Genomic DNA, 18531 nt, shown 5'->3' with positions numbered 1-18531 from the left:
TAAAGAAAAAGAGGGTGGTTAAAATGTGGAACTCGCTACCATAGGTAGTGGTTAAGGTGAACAACATTTAAGGTAAAGCTGGATAAACCAATGGTGGAGAAAGGAATAGAAGGATATGGTGGCAAGCACTCCTGCCTCACAGCGCCAGGGATCCAGGTTCAATTCCCAGCTTGGGTCACTGTCTGTGTGGAGTTTGCATGTTTTCCCTCTGTCTGCGTGGGTTTCCTCCGGGTGCTCCAGTTTCCTCCACTGTCTGAAAGATGTGCTGGTTAGGTGCATTGACCATGCTAAATTCTCCCTCAGTGTACCCGAACAGGCGCCAGAGTGTGGCGACTAGGGCATTTTCACAGTAACTTCATTGCAGTGTTAATGTAAGCCTATTTCTGACACTAATAAATAAACTTTACTTGTGATTGGAGGAGATGGAGGAGGCTCATGCAGAGCACGCGCACAGCTGATTGGCCAACAGTCTGTGTCCAAGCCGCAGGATCTGTGTATCTCTTTTTCCTCACTACTTTCTTAAGCAGGAAGTTGTAGCTTCTGCTCATCAACTATTCACAGCCAAAGGTCAGCAATTCCTCAGCATTGTTGGGCTTTGAGGGGTTAGGGGAGGAAAGAGGGAACGAGAGAAACCAAAAGCAGCATCATTCCACATTTCATTCGGGGATTTTCACAGTAACTTCATTGCAGTGTTAATGTAAGCCTACTTGTGACACTTGTGGGGGTGGCATGGTGGCACAATGGTTAGCATTGTTGCCTCACAGCGCTAGAGACCCGGGTTCGATTCCCGGCTTGGGTCACTGTCTGTATGGAGTTTGCATGTTCTCCCCGTGTCTGCATGGGTTTCCTCCGGGGGCTCCGGTTTCCTCCCGCAGTCTGAAAGACGTGCTGGTTAGATGCATTGGCCGTGCTAAATTCTCCCTCAGTGTACCCGAACAGGCGCCGGAATGTGGCGGATAGGGGATTTTCACAGTAACTTCGTTGCAGTGTTAATGTAAGCCTACTTGTGACTGATAAATAAACTTTAACTTGACACTAATAAACTTTTTCCATTCATCGATCTACCTCAGAAAGTAGAGATAATCACTCCCAAAGTAGCAAACACTTGCTGAGGAGGAGATTCCACTATAAAAGAATGTGACCACAATAGGGTTTCGCCCACATCCGAAATATCTCGCCTTCCTTAATAATGAGATAAACAGTTAGCTTTAAGGCATATTTCTTTTATTCAGAGACAAATGCTTTTTAACCATCTAGAAAAGAAATTCAAACACAAAAAAAAATAAATTAGCGATTTACAACAAAACAAATCACAGATTTTTTCGGTTCAATATAATGTTTGATACAAATTACTCAGTAACTCAAGGAACACATGTACAAAGCATGTAATCCACAGCAGATAGGTAACAAGGTCACAGACTGCACTAACCCCTGGGTTTCAGCTGCTGGAACTGGGGTATTAAGTAGTCTGGTGATTTGAGATTGTGCACAGTGGGGAAATATTGGTGCAATTGTAATCAAATTCTCCCCCTACCGCAGTCCCACAATCTTTGCACCCTCTCATTAGAAAGAATCCAGTTCTTAGAGAGAGATCCTCAAGCCCCTCAAACAGCCACTCTTTAAAATTGAATCCAGACATCGAGCATTGGTAGATCACAGCCCAATTTAATAGACCCTTGCCGCACGCCCATACTTTCCAACGAGGACTGCGATGGGGGTGAGAAAGTCAAATGGACGATCATAGTGATCAAGAATCATGGTACCTTCTTCCCCTTCCAAACCCAAGGCCACTGCAGGAACCCTCAACTCACTAGGTTTAGGACAGCTGGCTCAACAGCAGAACAGTCAGACCCTGGAAACCGTCTCCATGTACGGGTCACTCAAGGGCAGGAGGTTAAGGGGTTGTCTAGTTGAGATGTTTACAAAGGTGATTCTGGGGATCAATAGGCAAGTTACAGAGAAACCATTTCCCCTGGTGGGGTAAGTGGGGCATTGCCCCAGAGTTAGAACGTGGCTTTTTCAGATTGATGCGAGGAAGCCCACCTTCACAGAAATGGTTGTAACTTGCAACTCCAATCCCACAAAACGTACATACTGGGGGCAGCAGAGGGAGTCAATTGAAATTTTAAAAACTGGGGTTGATAAGATTTTTGCTCAGCAAGGGTATTGAAGATCTTGGAACTGAGAGGAGTAAATGGAGTTAAAATACAGATCAGCCATAAATGTTATTGAATGGGGGCACCATGCTCAAGGAATCGATTGTTTTATTCATTTTCCCCAAGTTCTGAATAAGTTGTTAACATTCCTATTTCCTTCTCTTCTGCTCAAGTCTGCTTAAACCATGGTATCCGCCTCCCCATCCCCAACAAGCAGGGACAACAAGCGGATGACCCACTGTGATTCAGTACATTGACACCTCATGGCCATTCCATTTGCCCAATCTGATGGAGAACATTACACTTGCTCTCTGCAGACTTAAGCAGCAAATTAAACCAATATTTCCCCAGTGCACGATAATATAAAAATGGATAGACGGTCATTGGCTGATATCAACTGAAGTCTCGATATTCCCTTTCTACAACCTCGTGCTGGTCTATGGAAATAGATTACAGCTCACATGGTTATAACAAAAATCCAATTGTCCCAACTTCGTCATGGGAACATTTTCAAACTAGTGTATGCTTTTCCCCCCCCCCCTTCCCCCCACTAACGTTACTCCGCGTCACCTCGCCCACCCACCCGTAACCACTGCACAAACACCCACAGGACAGTCTATTTTATAGATTTCATGTTGTCATGGAGGATTTTAACCAATAACACAGAGTTCAGGGCACACCTGAGTGGGATTCAAGTACTCATTCAAAAAAAAAACAGAGAACATTTCATGAATGATGAAATACATTCCGTCAGAAAGGCACACATATCATAATGAATTGGGCAGTACATAAAAATATACCTGGCAAAAGAATGCTGCAAGAGACACCACATCTCCCTCACAACATTCAAATATGGAATGATATATTTGGATAGTGAAGAAATTACCATTTAGTATTCTGTTTGCATTTTAATGCAAAATCTTTGCCCAGCACTTAGAAGAGGCAAAAAAAAATGTCATGGTGTCAACTACTCCCCAGTCCAAAAAAAGACAGACACACACGTATATACACACACACACACGCATGCGCATACACACACCAACTGGGTTCCATTGCAATTAAAGACTGCATTCGTAGAATTATGGCCAAAATCATTAATTGAGCAGTAGAAAAAAAATCTTATAATATTAAACTTCTTCAGCTTTCACTTATTTACACATGACCCAGAGGTCTGAGACACAGGGAAAATAAATTAACAGGCAATATATATATATGTTTGTCACATAAATAGTAAAAATCAGTTCTCAGTCTGTCCAATTTTCTTGTAGACGTTTTTTTGTCAGGGTCTGTTACGTGGGTGTACAAAGTGCCCATTACCTGACCGATGACAGCGGCAGTGCTCCTACAGTCCATAGCACTGCAGAAATGCACTTGCTGTAGATTTACTATCTGACAGTGGCACAGGAAAATAGAACAGTGGCATTGTGTTGCCACAAGCGTTGCAACGATTCTCCATCTCCTCTCCCCATTCACTGACACATTTTCCTTTTTCTCAAAGGGGGGGGGGGGGGGGGAAATAGTAAGATCGTTTCACTTCCTCCTCCACACAGCATTATTTTCTAATCATACCCCTTTATTTTCTGTTTTCAATCTCGTGAACTTTCTTTACACGATCACTCTTCCACAGTTCATTTCAGTGTTCATAGTGCAAGCCTGGATCACCCCATTGCTGTCTTACAATGCAGGAGCCCAATTTTAGACAATCCCCATGTCTCCTGGAGGGCGAGAGGCTGCACTAGGTTAATGAAGAAACAAATGTTCCTTTGCAATAGGCCTTGGCTCCATTCCACAATCGCCAATCATTATTTCACATTCTGTACCCTTGCTTTCCTCAGAGTTCTTTTGTTCCTCTTTTTAAAAAGAGGCATTCTGTAATCTCTGATGCACCTTTCTCTGGAACAGCTTCCCTCTCACGGCATATTTGCTTTGACGTCAATCATTCACAATGAATCACGCAGGTACAACACAAGAGCCACTCAGGTCGTCCCACTCAGATCAGCTTATTGCAAATGGCCACAGCCTTTTTGTAGACTTCGGTCACGTTATCGAGGTCCATGAGGGAGAAGTTGCTGTCGCCTAGCTCGCTGAAGCACTTCATCTTCCGGAGACGCGGCCGGCAGTCGGACTCGGACCCCTCCAGGTGGAGCAGGTCATCCGCCGACACGCAGCTCCGCATCTGGCTGCGCTCCTGCCGGCCCTCGGGGAGGTCGAGTCGGTCGAAGGATTCGGAGGAGAGGATGCTGTCCTCGCTCACCGCGCTCGACGGGTAGCTCCGATTGGACGAAAGCCTGATGTCGGAAAAGGCCAGCTCATTGAAGGAGCCCAAGCTTTTCAGGGTGGGGCTCCCCATGGCGGAGTCCGTGCTGCTGGAGGAGAACTTGCCGTTATATTTAAGGATGCCTTTGCGCCGGCACGGTGTGTCTTTGGAGGCATCGCCACTGGCACGGCAAGTGTCAAAGGTTACCGCGTCAAAGACGGAAGAGTTCTCGCAGTCCAGCAAGTCTGCTGACTCGCTGGGTTCTGGTGATGAATAATAGCCAGACTCCCTCTTTGCAGGTTTCTTTAGTATGCCTTTCTTTGGTGCAGGAACAGTGGTATTAGGCTGTTGGCTATTGGTTTCTGTTGCTGATGTGCTGGAGTCTTTATGGGTGAAGACAGCCTCCTCTGGAGGCATGGTGTGATTGACGTTGCCCACACTGTGCGAGCGATGTTCATAATTGTTCCTTTTCTTCAGTATTCCTTTTGGTCTCTTCAGCAGCGACTTGCCTTGACTTTCAGAAGCTCCCCCCTCCTGCAGCGAGTGCGAAATGTCGTTCTCCTTCTTGGATTTCTTGAGTGACCTCTGTCGCTCCAGCGGGGAGCTGTGCTGCTTGAAGAAGCAACGCACCTTCGAGCCACTTTCAAAGACAATGCGGGACGACCGCTGCACCCAGTCCAAAGTGATCATCACTGGCGATTCATAATCTTTCAGCGACTCCACCTCGCAGACTGGGGTCTTGTAGCCCCAGTTCACCCACCAGTGATTGGCAACATCTTCAATGGTGGCTCGTCGATCGGGGTTCACCATCAATAGCCAACGGATCAGTCCACACGCATCTGAGATGGGGGTCAAAGAAAACAAACTTGAAGCACCTCTGCTTCCAATAACTACACGCATCAACATCAAAAACTTTTATTTATGTAGCACCTACATCCAAATGCAAAAATCAGACAAAATTTCAAACTGACTGCAAGGGGGTATTTGGATAGGCGGCACAATGGCACAGTAGTTCGCACTGCTGCCTCATTGCACCAGGGAGCTGGGTTCAATTCCAGCCTTGGGTGACTGTGTGTGGAGTTTGCACATTCTCCCCATGTCTGTGTGGGTTGCCTCTGGCTACTCCGGTTTCTTTCCACAATCCACAAAGATGTGCAGGTTAGCTGCATTGCCCCTCAGTGTCTCAAGACCTGTAGATTAGGGATATTAGCCATGGTAAATATGTGGGATTATGCGAATAGGGTTTGGGTAAGATGCTCTTTCGGAGAGTCGGTGCAGACGCAATGGGTCGAATGGCCTCCTTCTGCACTGTAGGGATTCTATGATTCTAGGTGGAAAAAAATTGGTCCAAGGTAGGTTTTAAGAAGCATCTTAAAATGGAGAGTGAGGGAGGGAGAGAAGCGGAAAGGTTTAGGGAGGAAATCCCAGAGTTTAGGACCCCAGGCAGCTGAAGGAATGTGAACTAATGGCGGAGCGATTCAAGTTGAAGAGGTGGGGGCAGAAGAGGCCAGAATTGAAGGAGCACAGAGATCTCGGAGGGTTATGGGTTGAAGGAGATTACAAAGATAGATTACAAAAGATGTGGGTAGCACAGTGGTTAGCACCGCTGCCTCACAGCGCCAGGGACCTGGGTTCGATTCCCGGCTTGGGTCACTGTCTGTGTGGAGTCTGCATGTTCTTCCCGTGTCTGCGTGGGTTTCTTCTGGGTGCTCCGGTTTTCCTCCCACAGTCTGAAAGACGTGTTGGTTAGGTGCATTGACCCCGAACAGGCACCGGAGTGTGGCGACAAGGGGCAACTTCATTGCAGCGTTAATGTAAGCCTTACTTGTGACACTAATAAATAAACTTTACTTTAAGATATAGAGGGTGAGGGGGTCACGGAAGGATCTGAATCCAAAGATGAAAATTTGACATTCAAGGGATCAGTGGACTGTGAGCACAGGGGTGATGGGGGAAAATTGTTGGTGTTTAGATCCCAGCGTTGATAGCTGCCCTAGGAACTGTTACCAATCTCCGCTGGGCAGTAAGTCTGTCTGCTTTTCATCTCACCCAAATAAAAACAGAAACTAAGCAATACAATCAGACTCTGCAGTGATATAGCTGCCCTATCTATCTGCCTAAAATAGGTTTCCAATGTTACAACAGCGAACAAAGGTACATCATAATAAAGCTCTCCGGAATGTCCCAAGATTGCACAAGGTCCAATAAGAATTGGGGTTTTTTCTTTACCTGAAGGTTTGGTAGGCTCGCGGTAGTCTCCATTGGTGATTTGTTTAACCAGGTTTCTGTAATCGTGTCCGTCGAAAGGCATGGTGCCGTGGACCAAGGTGTAGAGCAGAACGCCCAAGGACCAACTGTCAACCTGCCAGGGGGAACAAAACTCGTGTTACCTGGGAAACCAAACCAAGGAGATTCTGGAAGCCATCAATAGTGGTGAATGTAGGATAGCCTATTATTGAAAACAATACACATAATCAGCTCCATTCATTGTACACTCCTATGGTCCTAGCCTAAAGCCTCTCTAAACACCTTGTGTCAACCTGATGCATAATAAATATATTGTGGTAGTTGTCAGCACAAATCTTGGAGTGATTGGCTGAGCCTCGTGTGCTTGGGCACTTCAGTATTTGTTCAGTTGCGTGTTTTGAAGACTATTACTGGAGTTCGGTTGGGTTAAGGGGACAGTCGCTACACTTGCTTAAAGTCAACAAAGTGGAAAATGTCAACACTCGTCTCAGGAAAGGAAAGGCCTCACGGGTTTTGTTTGTTTGCAAACATTCCATGATCAGATGTTATATATTGATGGCTACTCAGCCAAATTTGCCCTCTTGTATGCTATAGATCTATCCCCGACCAAAGTCACAAGACCACACAATTGCAGAGAATTTACAGAAAAAAGCCATTCGGGCCAATGAGCTGACAAAACATATTAAATTGGAGCAGGAGGTGGTCATTCGGCCCTTCGAACCTGCTCCGCCATTCATTATGATCATGGCTAATCATCCAACTCATTAGCCTGATCTCGCCTCCCCCCCAATATAGAACAACAGAAGCCCTACAGTGCAGAAGGAGGCCATTTGGTCCATCTAGTCTGCACCGACAACAATCCCACCCAGACCCTATTCCCGTTAACCCTCTATAGTAACCCTGCTAATCCCCCTAATACTAGGGTCAATTTAGCATGGCCAATCAACTTAACCCGCACATCTTTGGACTTAGCACTTGAGGTGAAAGGGGATCAAAGGATATGTCTAACTGCTTCTTGAAAAGATACAGGCCAGAATTCCCCGGCCATTCACGCCCCGCCGTTGCCACCAGCGAGAACAGAGAATGTGGCGCTGAGCCAAATCTCCCCGTTCACTGCAGCGGGACTGGAGAATCCTTCTGGTGTGAATGGCTGGAGAATCTGGCCCACAATCTTTTGTCCTCAACTACTTTCTGTGGTGCTGACCACTCTCTGGTTGAAGAAATTTCTCCTCATCTCAACCCTAAACCCTGTTTCCTCAGACTGTGGCCCCTGGTTCTGGACACCCCCACCATTGGGAATATCCTCCCTGCATCTACCCTGTCTATTCCTGTTAGAATTCTATAGGTTTCCATGAGATACCCTCTTATTCTTCTGAACTCCAGTGAATATAATCCTAACTGACTCAATCTCTCCTCATATATCAGCCCGGCCATCCCAGGAATCAGTCTGGTGAACTTTCACTGCACTCTCTCCAGAGCAAGAACATCCTTCCTCAGATAAGAAGACCAAAACTGCTCACAATGTTCCAAAACTGCATTGCAAGAGCCTCTTTCTATCTCACTTCACCCTATCAGCATAGCCTTCTATTCCTTTCTACCTCAAGCACTTGCCTAGTTGCTCTTCAGCTATCTGCCTTAACCACCCTTTGAGATAGTGAGTTCTACATTCTCACCTCTCTCTCTCTCTCTCTCTCTGGTTAAAACAATTAGAGTCATAGAGGTTCACAGCATGGAAACAGGCCCTTCAGCCCAACATGTCCATGCTGCCCTTTTTTTTTTAAACCCCTAAGCTAGTCCCAATTGCCCGCGTTTGGCCCATATCCCTCTATATACCCATCTTATCTATCTAACTGTCTAAATGCTTTTTAAAAGCATTTAGACAGCACTTGGAATATTGTGTTCAATTCTGGTCGCCACACTACCAGAAGGACGCAGAGGTTTTGGAGAGAGTACAGAAAAGATTTACCAGGATGTTGCCTGGTATGGAGGGCATTAGCTATGAGGAGAGGTTGGAGAAACTTGGTTTGTTCTCACTGGAATGACAGAGGTTGAGGGGAGACCTGATAGAGGTTTACAAGATTATGAGAGGCATGGACAGAGTGGATAGTCAGAAGCTTTTTCCCAGGGTGAAGAGTCAATTACTAGGGGGCATAGGTTTAAGGTGCGAGGGGCAAGGTTTAAAGGAGATGTATGAGGTAGATTTTTTTTTTTACACAGTGAGTAGTGAGTGCCTGGAACTCGCTGCCAGGGGAGGTAGTGAAAGCAGATATGATAGTGACTTTTAAGGGGCGTCTTGACAAATACATGCATAGGATGGGAATAGAGGGATATGGTCCCCGGAAGGGTAGGGGGTTTTAGTTCAGTCGGGCAGCATGGTCGGTGCAGGCTTGGAGGGCCAAAGGGCCTGTTCCTCTGCTGTAATTTTCTTTGTTCTAAAAGACAAAATTATACCCGCCTCTACTACTGCCTCTGGCAGCTTGTTCCAGACACTCCCAACCCTCTGAAAAAATTGCCCCTCTGGACACTTTGCCCCCGAGTTCCCTGTTGAATTTATTGGTGACCATCATATATTTATGAGCCCTAACTTTGGGCTTAATACCCTGTTGCAATCAAACTCGGGTCTTCTCTGGTTTAGGAAGATCACTGGCAAGTGTGCAGGGCTGAAGGGAGGGGCATGGTTTCCTCGAGATGCGTCACAACTCCTTTGAACAACTAACCTTTGCTTGTACCAGATACAAGGAGTCGATCGGGAAAACTATTTTGGGAGCAAGTCTCTACCAATCAGAGGAGCAATTAAGAAACAGAGCACTCACCTCGGGTCCCCTGTAGGGGCGGCCATTCACAATTTCCGGAGACGCGTACAAAGGGCTGCCACAGAAGGTCTGTAAAAACCGGTCATGGTGGTACAAATTGGAGAGACCAAAATCCGCAATCTGGGAAGAAAGGATTTAAAAGGACGACTTTAAGAGTGAGGAAGGCCCATCATCATTGCTTGACCTTTGCCTGTTGTAAATATATCACATGCTATATAAATGCAGATTGTACCTGTCACTTCTATGCTCCCCAAGGGAATATAACTTGTGAATTCAAACCAAGCCACAAAAATCTTTGTCAGTGGAGTAAAGGAAAACAGTTTCCAGTGGTGAGCAGAATTATTGATTGGAGAAAGAACCAAAGCCAATATGAGGAAATACTTTGTGCTACAGAATGCAGTGCCTAAAATTCAAAACGACCAACTCGCCGTGTAACATGTGACACATCCACACGGTTGCTAAAAGACTCTAAAACAAGCAAACAGTGCAATTTGCAGCATATTTACTTAGCAGAATTATACGTGCTTGGATCAGATCAAGCTGAAGGGAACTGACAGATGGTATGCATGTAATTACACTTTTTATCAGAGTAAGCAGAAGGAGAGGCTAGATCTGGGTCTGGGCTGTGTTTCCCAAGCGTTCCATCTGGCCCAGTTTCTAACACGTCAGTCTGACACCCAGCCCAAAAATTCTTTTTATTTATTTTCCCCCCCCAAGGACACAAAACCCAGCTCCGACCTACTTAGCCAGACCGTGAGGTGGAAGGCAGTGACGGGGAGCTGGTCACCTCCTCCTCCTCCTCTGCCTGTTTCCTACAGTGGCAGCACCAGCCAACCATATCCGCCCTCAGTGCCCACTCCGAGTGCCAGTCTAGATAATGATAGCTGGCAGGGTCCATTCCCAATGGAGGGCAGTAGACGCCTCGTCTGATTCTGCCCTAGCTCACTGAAGCATTTCCAAGTGAACCCATTAACGAAGCCATCTGGTTCATTAGGGAAGGAAATCTGCCGTCCTCATCTCGTCTGGCCTACTTGTGACTGCAGAGCCACAGCAATGTGGTTGACTCTCAACTGCCCTCAGGCAAGTAGGGATGGCCAATAAATGCTGGCCAGCCAGCATTGCCCATGTCCCATGAATGAGTAAAATAAAAGTTCGGGTTACAAGGTGACAGCAGGGAGGGGGAATCCCACATTTAGATTTTAAAAAGGCTAAAATGCTAAGCAGCAAAAAAAAACTACAGGCGGACTCCCAGCGTCAAGAGTTAGAGTTGCCGGCTTCCAGTCATGACATCTGTCCACTGAGGTGGGTGTACAAGATCCCTTGGCCCATATTGGAAGAATAGCATGGGAGCTCTCCCAGTGTTCTGGGCCAAACTTTACCCTCCATCAACATAGATAAAAAACAGATTCCTTAGTCATTTTCACGTTGCTGTTTGTGGGATCTTGCTGTGTGCAAGTTGGCTACAATTTTTATTTCCCTGGGGGGTTGCAATAGTTTAAAAGTGTTTCATTGGTTAAAGACCCCTTTGGGGTGACCCAGAGGTTCTTTCTTCCCTGGTTGCCTTTTCCCCCTCACCTATCTTGGGGACATTGAGACTGGTTCCCAGGCCCCAGCTGAGACCATGTAATGCAGCTCAGAAACACACACTGGCGACCGTTCTCATCCAGAAGGCCAGTGAGCTGCCTTAAACATCCAAACAACGCAGTTAACACCCATCATAATAGGCACTGCAGTGTGGAAATGCCACACACGGAAGGTGGGATCTTGAAACAGGAGCCATTCAGCCCTTTGTGGCTGTCCCATTCTCCAACCAGGTCAAGGCTGATCAGTACCTTGAATCCATCCATTCCTCTTTCGCCCTCGCTCAATACTTTCAGTTTCTGCATATTAAAAATTAACCAGTATTTCGAGTGTCAGGGTCAGTTTTGAGCAAAGGTCATGGGCTTCCAGATTAGTGCAATAAATGTAAACACACTTGGAACACAAATAGGCGACATTGCAAAACTTGGAGGGACCAAAGCAAACAGCACGCCCCAGTTAACGGGGAATGTCTGCTCGATGGGTGTGTTACAGCTGCCATTTAGCAGATAGTCCGGTCTTTTGAGTTGAAGCTCTCTCCCAATTTGCTTCAGCCTCTCTGGTAAACAGGAGGGAGTGAATCCGGGTCCTCTGCTCCCACTCACTATCTAATGTCTCCCGCCAGGAGGTGGATGGGGGACTATTGTCAGGTGATAGGATCAGGCTCTCCTGTGTTGCTTTTTAACTGAGGGACCCAAATGTCTGAATAAGCACCCAACACCTTCAGGAGAAAACTAAAGCAGAAAGAACACCCGAGAATCAGATGTGCCGTGTGCCACTATCTTAGAATAAATAACGAGGCTTAATATTAAGAACATGAGAAACAGGAGATGGAGGAGACCTTCTGACCCTTGGAGCCTGCCTTATCATTCACTTTGAACTCAACCGCATCTTCTCGCACTCTACCCACGTCCCCTAATTCCAAAAAATCCATCAACCTCGGTTTTGAATAACGCCATAGTTCTCCAAGGTAAAGAATTCGAAAGAGCGCCAACCCAAATTTGACCAAACAGCACTTTTGTAAACCAGTCAAATGACTAATTGTATAGTTCAGAATCTGTAAATTCTACTGAGTTATTATGGAAATTCACGACAAAACATTTGTGGATTGGAATTTAGTCAATTTGGATTAATTGATGCTCCTTAATATCCTATTCCTATTGGTGACTTTCTGTTCTGACAACTTCAGCCAGCAGTCCCAAGCAAGGTAACTGAATGAATAGTTGCAGAGTTCTTTCCCTGCATCAGAAAATTATACAACCCAGAAGGAAGCTATTCAGCCCATCAAGTCTGCAAACAACTCTTTTCAAGGGAGCCAGTTCTTCCTGATCCCCCAATCTTTCCCCAGTTATTTTCCACCCAACTATTTATCCAAGTTCCTTTCGAAAGCTACTATTGAATCTACCCCATCAGGTAGTCAATTCCAAATCCAAACCCTAACCACTCATTGCTTAAAAAGAACACCAAGTTAAAGTCCAACAGGTTTATTTGGAATTACGAGCTTTCGGAGCGCTGCTCCTTCCTCAGGTGAGTGTTTGTGAACTAACCTCCACTCACCTGATGAAGGAGCAGTGCTCCGAAAGCTCGTGATTCCAAATAAACCTGTTGGACTTTAACATGGTGTTGGGAGACTTCTTACAGTGCCCACCCCAGTCCAACGCTGGCATCTCCACATCATGGTTTAAAAAAAAACATTGTGCATGTCTCCTCCTTTGCCAATCGCCTGAAATCTTGCATTTAATATGAAGTAATGCATTGAACCAAGCAGTTCACTGGAAGTATCGACTTCTCAGCAATGATCTATGTTGATGCAAACTCTTTGGCCAATAAAAATATCATGAGGATGACTCCTGCTCCTATTTCTCATGTAAATCACACTTGGAGAACCTTACTGTATACAGGTCTGGCCTTCATAATTATAAAGGAGATAAAGCAACACAGAATAAGCTGTAAAGAAGAAATGATATGGATGCTACTGGAACCAAGAAGTTATAACTATCAGGAAAGACAAACAGGTTGCTGCTCTGAGAGAGAAAAAGGTCAGAGGTGGCCAAAGGGAGGCCTTTAAGGTTGTGTAGACATTTGATAGGCTCAAAGTGCAGATGATGTTGTGACCAAGGTGAAAATTGGAGCCATAAATACAAGATAATAAAACCAATCAGGAATTCAGAAGAAACGTCTCACAGTTAGAAAATGAAACTTCCTTCATAGCGAGAGGATTTGAGTATAGGGATAGGGATGTTTTGCTGCAATTGTATAGGGTGTTGGTGAGGCCACACCTGGAGTATTGTGTGCAGTTTTGGTGCCCTTATCGGAGGAACGATGTCCTTGCTATAGAGAGAGTACAAAGGTTTACCAGGCTGATACTTGGGATGGCAGGTCTGTCATATGAGGAGAGACTAAGTCGGTTAGGATTATATTCACTGGAGTTTAGAAGAGCGAGAGGGGATCTCATAGAAACTTATAAAATTCTAACAAGGTTAGACAGGCTAGATTCAGAAAGAATGTTCCCAATGGTGGAGGAGTCCAGAACTAGGGACCATGGTTTTGAGGATAAGGGGTAAACCTTTTAGAACTGAGGTGAGGAGAAATTTCTTCACCCAGAGAGTGGTGAATGTGTGGAATTCACTACCACAGAATGTAGTTGAGGCCAAAACGTTGACTGATTTCAAGAAGAAATTAGATATAGCTCTTGGGGCTAAAGGGATCAAGGGATATGGGGGGAGGGGGGAAAATCAGGATATTAAATTTCATGATAATAATGAATGGCAAAGCAGGATCGAAGGGCCGATTGGCCTACTCCAGCTTCTATTGTCAATGTTTTTAATCACATGGAGTAGTTGAGGCAAAGAGCAGAGATGCCTTTAAGGGAAAATGAGATAGGTACATGAGGGAGTAAAAAGACATGCAGATAGGTGAAGTACGGTGGGTGTAGGCTCGTGTGGAGCATAAATGCTAGCATGGGCCAGTTGGGCTGAATGGCTGTTAATTCTATGCAGGGAGGATAATACCCAACTCAAATTAACCAGCTGAACTGGAGCACTAGATCACCAAATTCAAATAGTCCCTAATAACAGGTAGATCTTGACACAGGCAGTCATGACTGGAGCTTAAAATAACTCTTAACCGGGCACAGGTCATGGATGGATGGTCTATCATGGTTGGGATCACTTCTTATGTTGATATAGAAGTTTTGGGAGTTGGGGAAGAGGGAGGAAGCGAGACTGTCATTGCAACTGAAAAGACTTCAGGAAAAGCAACAAAACGGACTGGGGCTGAGTGACTCTCAGAGATAGGTTGGGGCTGGGAGTGTTTGCAACAGTTGCTAGGTAACAAAGTGCATTCGTTGCACTGACCTTTTACAGATCCCATCACAAAACAATCCCATTTGCTGCTTCGCAAGTGAACAGAGAGGCTGCAGTTACTATTTTAATCAATTTAGTCTGTGGCAGCCAAGAGGGTTGGATTTATCCAACCACGCAGGATCGTACTAACAGAGGCAGAAACAAAATGTGCTGTGGAACAGCTTTCCAGACAAGGACACCTTGTTTCAGCTTCGCTTCATAGAAAATAAAAATCTCACACAGCCTTAAAACTTTACCCTTCGGAACGTTTCAGAGAAGCACCAATCACTGAATGGGAGATATAATACCCTCTTTATTCCAAATACAGTTTTCCCCGTGTCCCCAATCAACAGCACCTTACATTTATATAACACCTTCAATGAAGCAAAATCTTCCAACTGCTTCTAAGGAGCGTTGGCCAACAGATGATGACACGGAACCACGGAAGGCAATGGAAGGGTGGCACGGTGGCATAGTGGTTAGCACTGCTGCCTCACGGCGCCAGGGTCCCGAGTTCAATTCCCAGCTTGGGTCACTGTCTGTGTGGAGTTTGTACATTCCCCCCGTGCCTGCGTGGGTTTCCTCCGAGTGCTCCAGTTTCCTCCCACACTCCAAAGATGTGCGGGTTAGGTGGATTGGCCATGCTAAGTTGCCCCTTAGTGTCAGGGGGACTAGCTAGGGTAAGTGCATGGGGTTATGGGGATAGGGCCTGGGGGGATTGTGGTCGGCGCAGACTCAATGGGCTGAATGGCCTCCTTCTGCACTGTTGCGATTCTATGACGAAGAGCCTGAAAACCAAAAGCTTGCTCAAAGACGTTGGGTTTTGAGAAGCATCTTAAAGTGGGAGGGAGCGAGGAGAGAGGGTTAGAGAGTGAATTCCAGAGCTTAGTGTATGGGGAGCCGAAGGCATAATCAATAGTGGGCAGTTTCTATTTTAGACATTTCAGGCCAGAATTGGAAGAGCAGAGAGTTTACAAAGGGCTGCTGGGAGGTATCTGAAAACAAGTCAATCACATGAATGAAGGATGCCTCACCCTCACACCTTTATCTTAGAAACTGCTCCCTCAACAAAGCTTCAATAACCTGGTGAAGTTGCAGCCCTTACCTTGACGTTCCCAGTGGCATCCAGCAGGATATTCTCCAGTTTCAGGTCCCGGTGCACAATTCCATTCTGGAAAACAGGAAACCATAACCATAAATTTTCAGCTTAGCTCCGGAAAGCGTGGTGAGAGACACATTTCTCCATTAATCCTGGCTTTACTACATACTTGAAGCGATTTAGCCAGCGGAAGCTTGGGAGTTTTGAGTTCCCCCTCCCGCCTCCTCCCTCTGCGCAACGAACGCTGTTAACTTGAGAAGGGCTCCAAGCTCCCACAGAGACAAAAATAACTCCATTATCCGATTGTTTGCACTTCTTTAATTGGTCTGTGCACTCTCCATGGTGCTCAATGCGCTGACGTCTGGCAGCTAGCTTAACTGGAAAAGGCAAGCGTGAAATTCCGGAGATCCCCCAAAGTTCAGGATAGGCCTGCTGGCAGGCCCGGGGTTCGGGGGGAATGGGGGGAGACTGACCCCCAGTGTCTATCAGAGGAAGCTAGGTCGGGTGCAGGTGCAGTCCCAGAAGCAGCGAGGAATGCAGATGTCCCAGCATCTTCCGGTCGATGCCAACAGCCTGATTTTAAACCACCACAATTTTTCTTTCCAACTTCTCCGGAAGGTTCTAGCTAGTTTGTGCTACATCTCTGCACAGTTATTGTCCCACTCCAGTAAGGTCCAAGTAACCACAGATCCAACATTGCCAGGCTAGAAAGCAAATTAAACAGTGTAACACCAGAGCTCAGACCCATTCTCCATGGCTGGGGGGTGCCCAATTCTCCAGAATTGCCCTGGAGATTCCGGGAATAAAGCTCCTGAATAAATCAGCAGAGGAAAAAAAAAAATCAGAGGGAAAATTTGCTTCCAATTTATTTAAACATTTTTGTTTGTTAAAAATGCATCATTCTTTGGGGTGTGGGCATCACTGGCAAGGCAGACATTTATTACTGTCCCCCGAGTTGTCCTTTGAGAAAGAGTTTAGAGTCTTCCTGAACCACTAGAACCTGTGTGGTGAAGGTGATGCCACAGTGTTGATATAGTTTGGGAATTTAAGTTAAAGTTTATTTATTAGTCACAAGTAAGGCTTACATTAACAATGCAATGAAGTTACTATAAAATTCCCCTAGTCGCCACAGTCCGGCGCCTGTTCGGGTCAATGCACCTAACCAGCACGTCTTTCAGAATATGGGAGGAAACCGGAGCACCCGGAGGAAACCCACGCAAACACGGGGAGAATGTGCAAACTCCACACAGACAGTGACCCAAGCCGGGAATCGAACCCGGTGCCTGGCGCTGTGAGGCAGCAGTGCTAACCACTGTGCTACAATAAGAGATAGGATCAGTCGGAGATCAGGCTGCCCATCGAGACTGCACTGCCATTCAATACAATCATGGCTTCACATTTATTTTCCCATGTACTCCCCAGATCCCTCATTTCCCTGGACACCAAAAGTCTTCCCACCTCAGCCTTAAATATATTCAACGATGGAGCATCCAGAACTCTCTGGAATAGAGAATTCCAAAGGTTCACAACCCAAAGAAATTTCTCCTCATCTCAGTCCTAAATGACCCTTATCGAGTCTGCACCCCAGGGTTCTAGATCCCCAACAAGGATAAGCCAGCTCTCAGTATCTATCCAGTCAAGCCCCATCAGAATCTCCCATGTTTAATGAGATCACCTCTTTTTTTTTTTTAAATTCCAGGGACCATAGACCCCGATTTTCTCAGTCTCTCATCATAGGACAACCCTCTCAAACCATGGGAGACTTCATACAGCTGTCATCCAACACACCTATATCCTTCTTTATGATTAAGTAATGGAGAGGATGTTTCCACTAGTAGGAAAAACTAGAACCAGGAGGGCACAACCTCAGACTAAAGGGATGATCCTTTAAAACAGAGATGAGGAGGAATTTCTTCAGCCAGAGAGTGGTGAGTCTGGGGAAGTCTTTGCCGCAGAAGGCTGTGGAGGCCAGGTCATTGAATGTCTTTAAGACAGAGATAGATAGGTTCTTGACTAATAAAGGGATCGGGGTTATGGGGAAAAGGCAGGAGAATGGGGATGAGAAAAATATCAGCCATGATTGAATGGTGGAGCAGACTCGATGGGCCGAGTGGCCTAATTCTGCTCTCATGTCTTATGGTAAAAAATTATATTTGATGGGTAGGACAGTTGGAGGCATAGATCACATGTTGAATCCTCCAGGAGATGGGTTCTATTGGGATTGGAGTCCAGGAGGGTTCAACATGCGACCTGAAGACCTCATCCAAAACTGACCAACATTATAGAGGCTCCAACCCCTCAGAAGACACTTCACTGGATTACAAAGGCAATGGGGAGCCCAGCTGAATGAGTGTAACTATGGATCCCCCTTCAGCTTAGATCAATAATGGCTGGGAATTGTTGGAACGAAAATGTGATACCGCAATGACAAGTGGTGAGATTATCGATTCCATTGGCCAAATCTTACCGTAAATAAGATAAGGTGCCATTTTTCGATGATTTTTTTTTTGAGGCCCAAATATTCATCTTGTGTTTTCAAGTCTAGGCCCCTCTTGAATGAAAGCATATTTGAACAAGAGCCCTGAAAGTTTAATTTCCCCCTCGAGTCTTGTCTAAAGAGAACTGGAAAGTAAGTCAAGTCTTTTATGTGGAGGTGATGTGGGAGGCATAGCAGTATGACCTTTCACCTCTGGCATGCTTCTACCCTCCTCTTCCCACCCCGCAACCCCCCCCCCCCCCCCGCAACCCCCCCCCCCCCCCCCCCCCCCCGCAACCCCCCCCCCCCCCCCCCCCCCCCCCCCCCCCCCCCGCCATTGTCTTCCTCCACCTGCAGTCAATGCAGGGTTTGTAAATTAGGCTCAATTGGAAACAGGCTTCATCTGATCTCTGTACATGACTTGTACTTTCCTAACTCTAAAGTGGCATAGTGCCAAGACACAAAGCACGCAGGCTAGCTCTCTCCAGCCTGTGCTCTCCCTCTTGCTCCCCCTCCAGCTGGCTGCTTCACTGAGGCCGACGTACCTGGGGACCAATCATC

At 46.2% G+C, this 18531-nt stretch overlaps 1 protein-coding gene across 1 annotated transcript in view; it reads right to left on the bottom strand.

The window, feature by feature from the left end:
• Positions 1 to 1216: 1216 nt before the first annotated feature.
• nuak2 (NUAK family, SNF1-like kinase, 2) overlaps positions 1217 to 18531 on the bottom strand; it is a 49069-nt gene continuing 31754 nt past the window's right edge. The window contains exons 4-7 of the mRNA XM_078242045.1: positions 15501 to 15566; positions 9474 to 9593; positions 6643 to 6775; positions 1217 to 5252 (exon numbers count right to left, since the gene is read on the bottom strand). Of these exons, the coding sequence (XP_078098171.1) occupies positions 4147 to 5252; positions 6643 to 6775; positions 9474 to 9593; positions 15501 to 15566 (1425 nt within the window). The 3' untranslated portion in view covers positions 1217 to 4146. The remainder of the gene's footprint in view (positions 5253 to 6642; positions 6776 to 9473; positions 9594 to 15500; positions 15567 to 18531) is intronic.

The sequence above is a fragment of the Mustelus asterias genome, chromosome 25 (genome assembly GCF_964213995.1).
Source record: "Mustelus asterias chromosome 25, sMusAst1.hap1.1, whole genome shotgun sequence".
NCBI lineage: Eukaryota > Metazoa > Chordata > Chondrichthyes > Carcharhiniformes > Triakidae > Mustelus > Mustelus asterias.
Note: the sequence above shows the minus strand (reverse complement) of the source record. Positions and strands in the feature narration are given on the sequence as shown.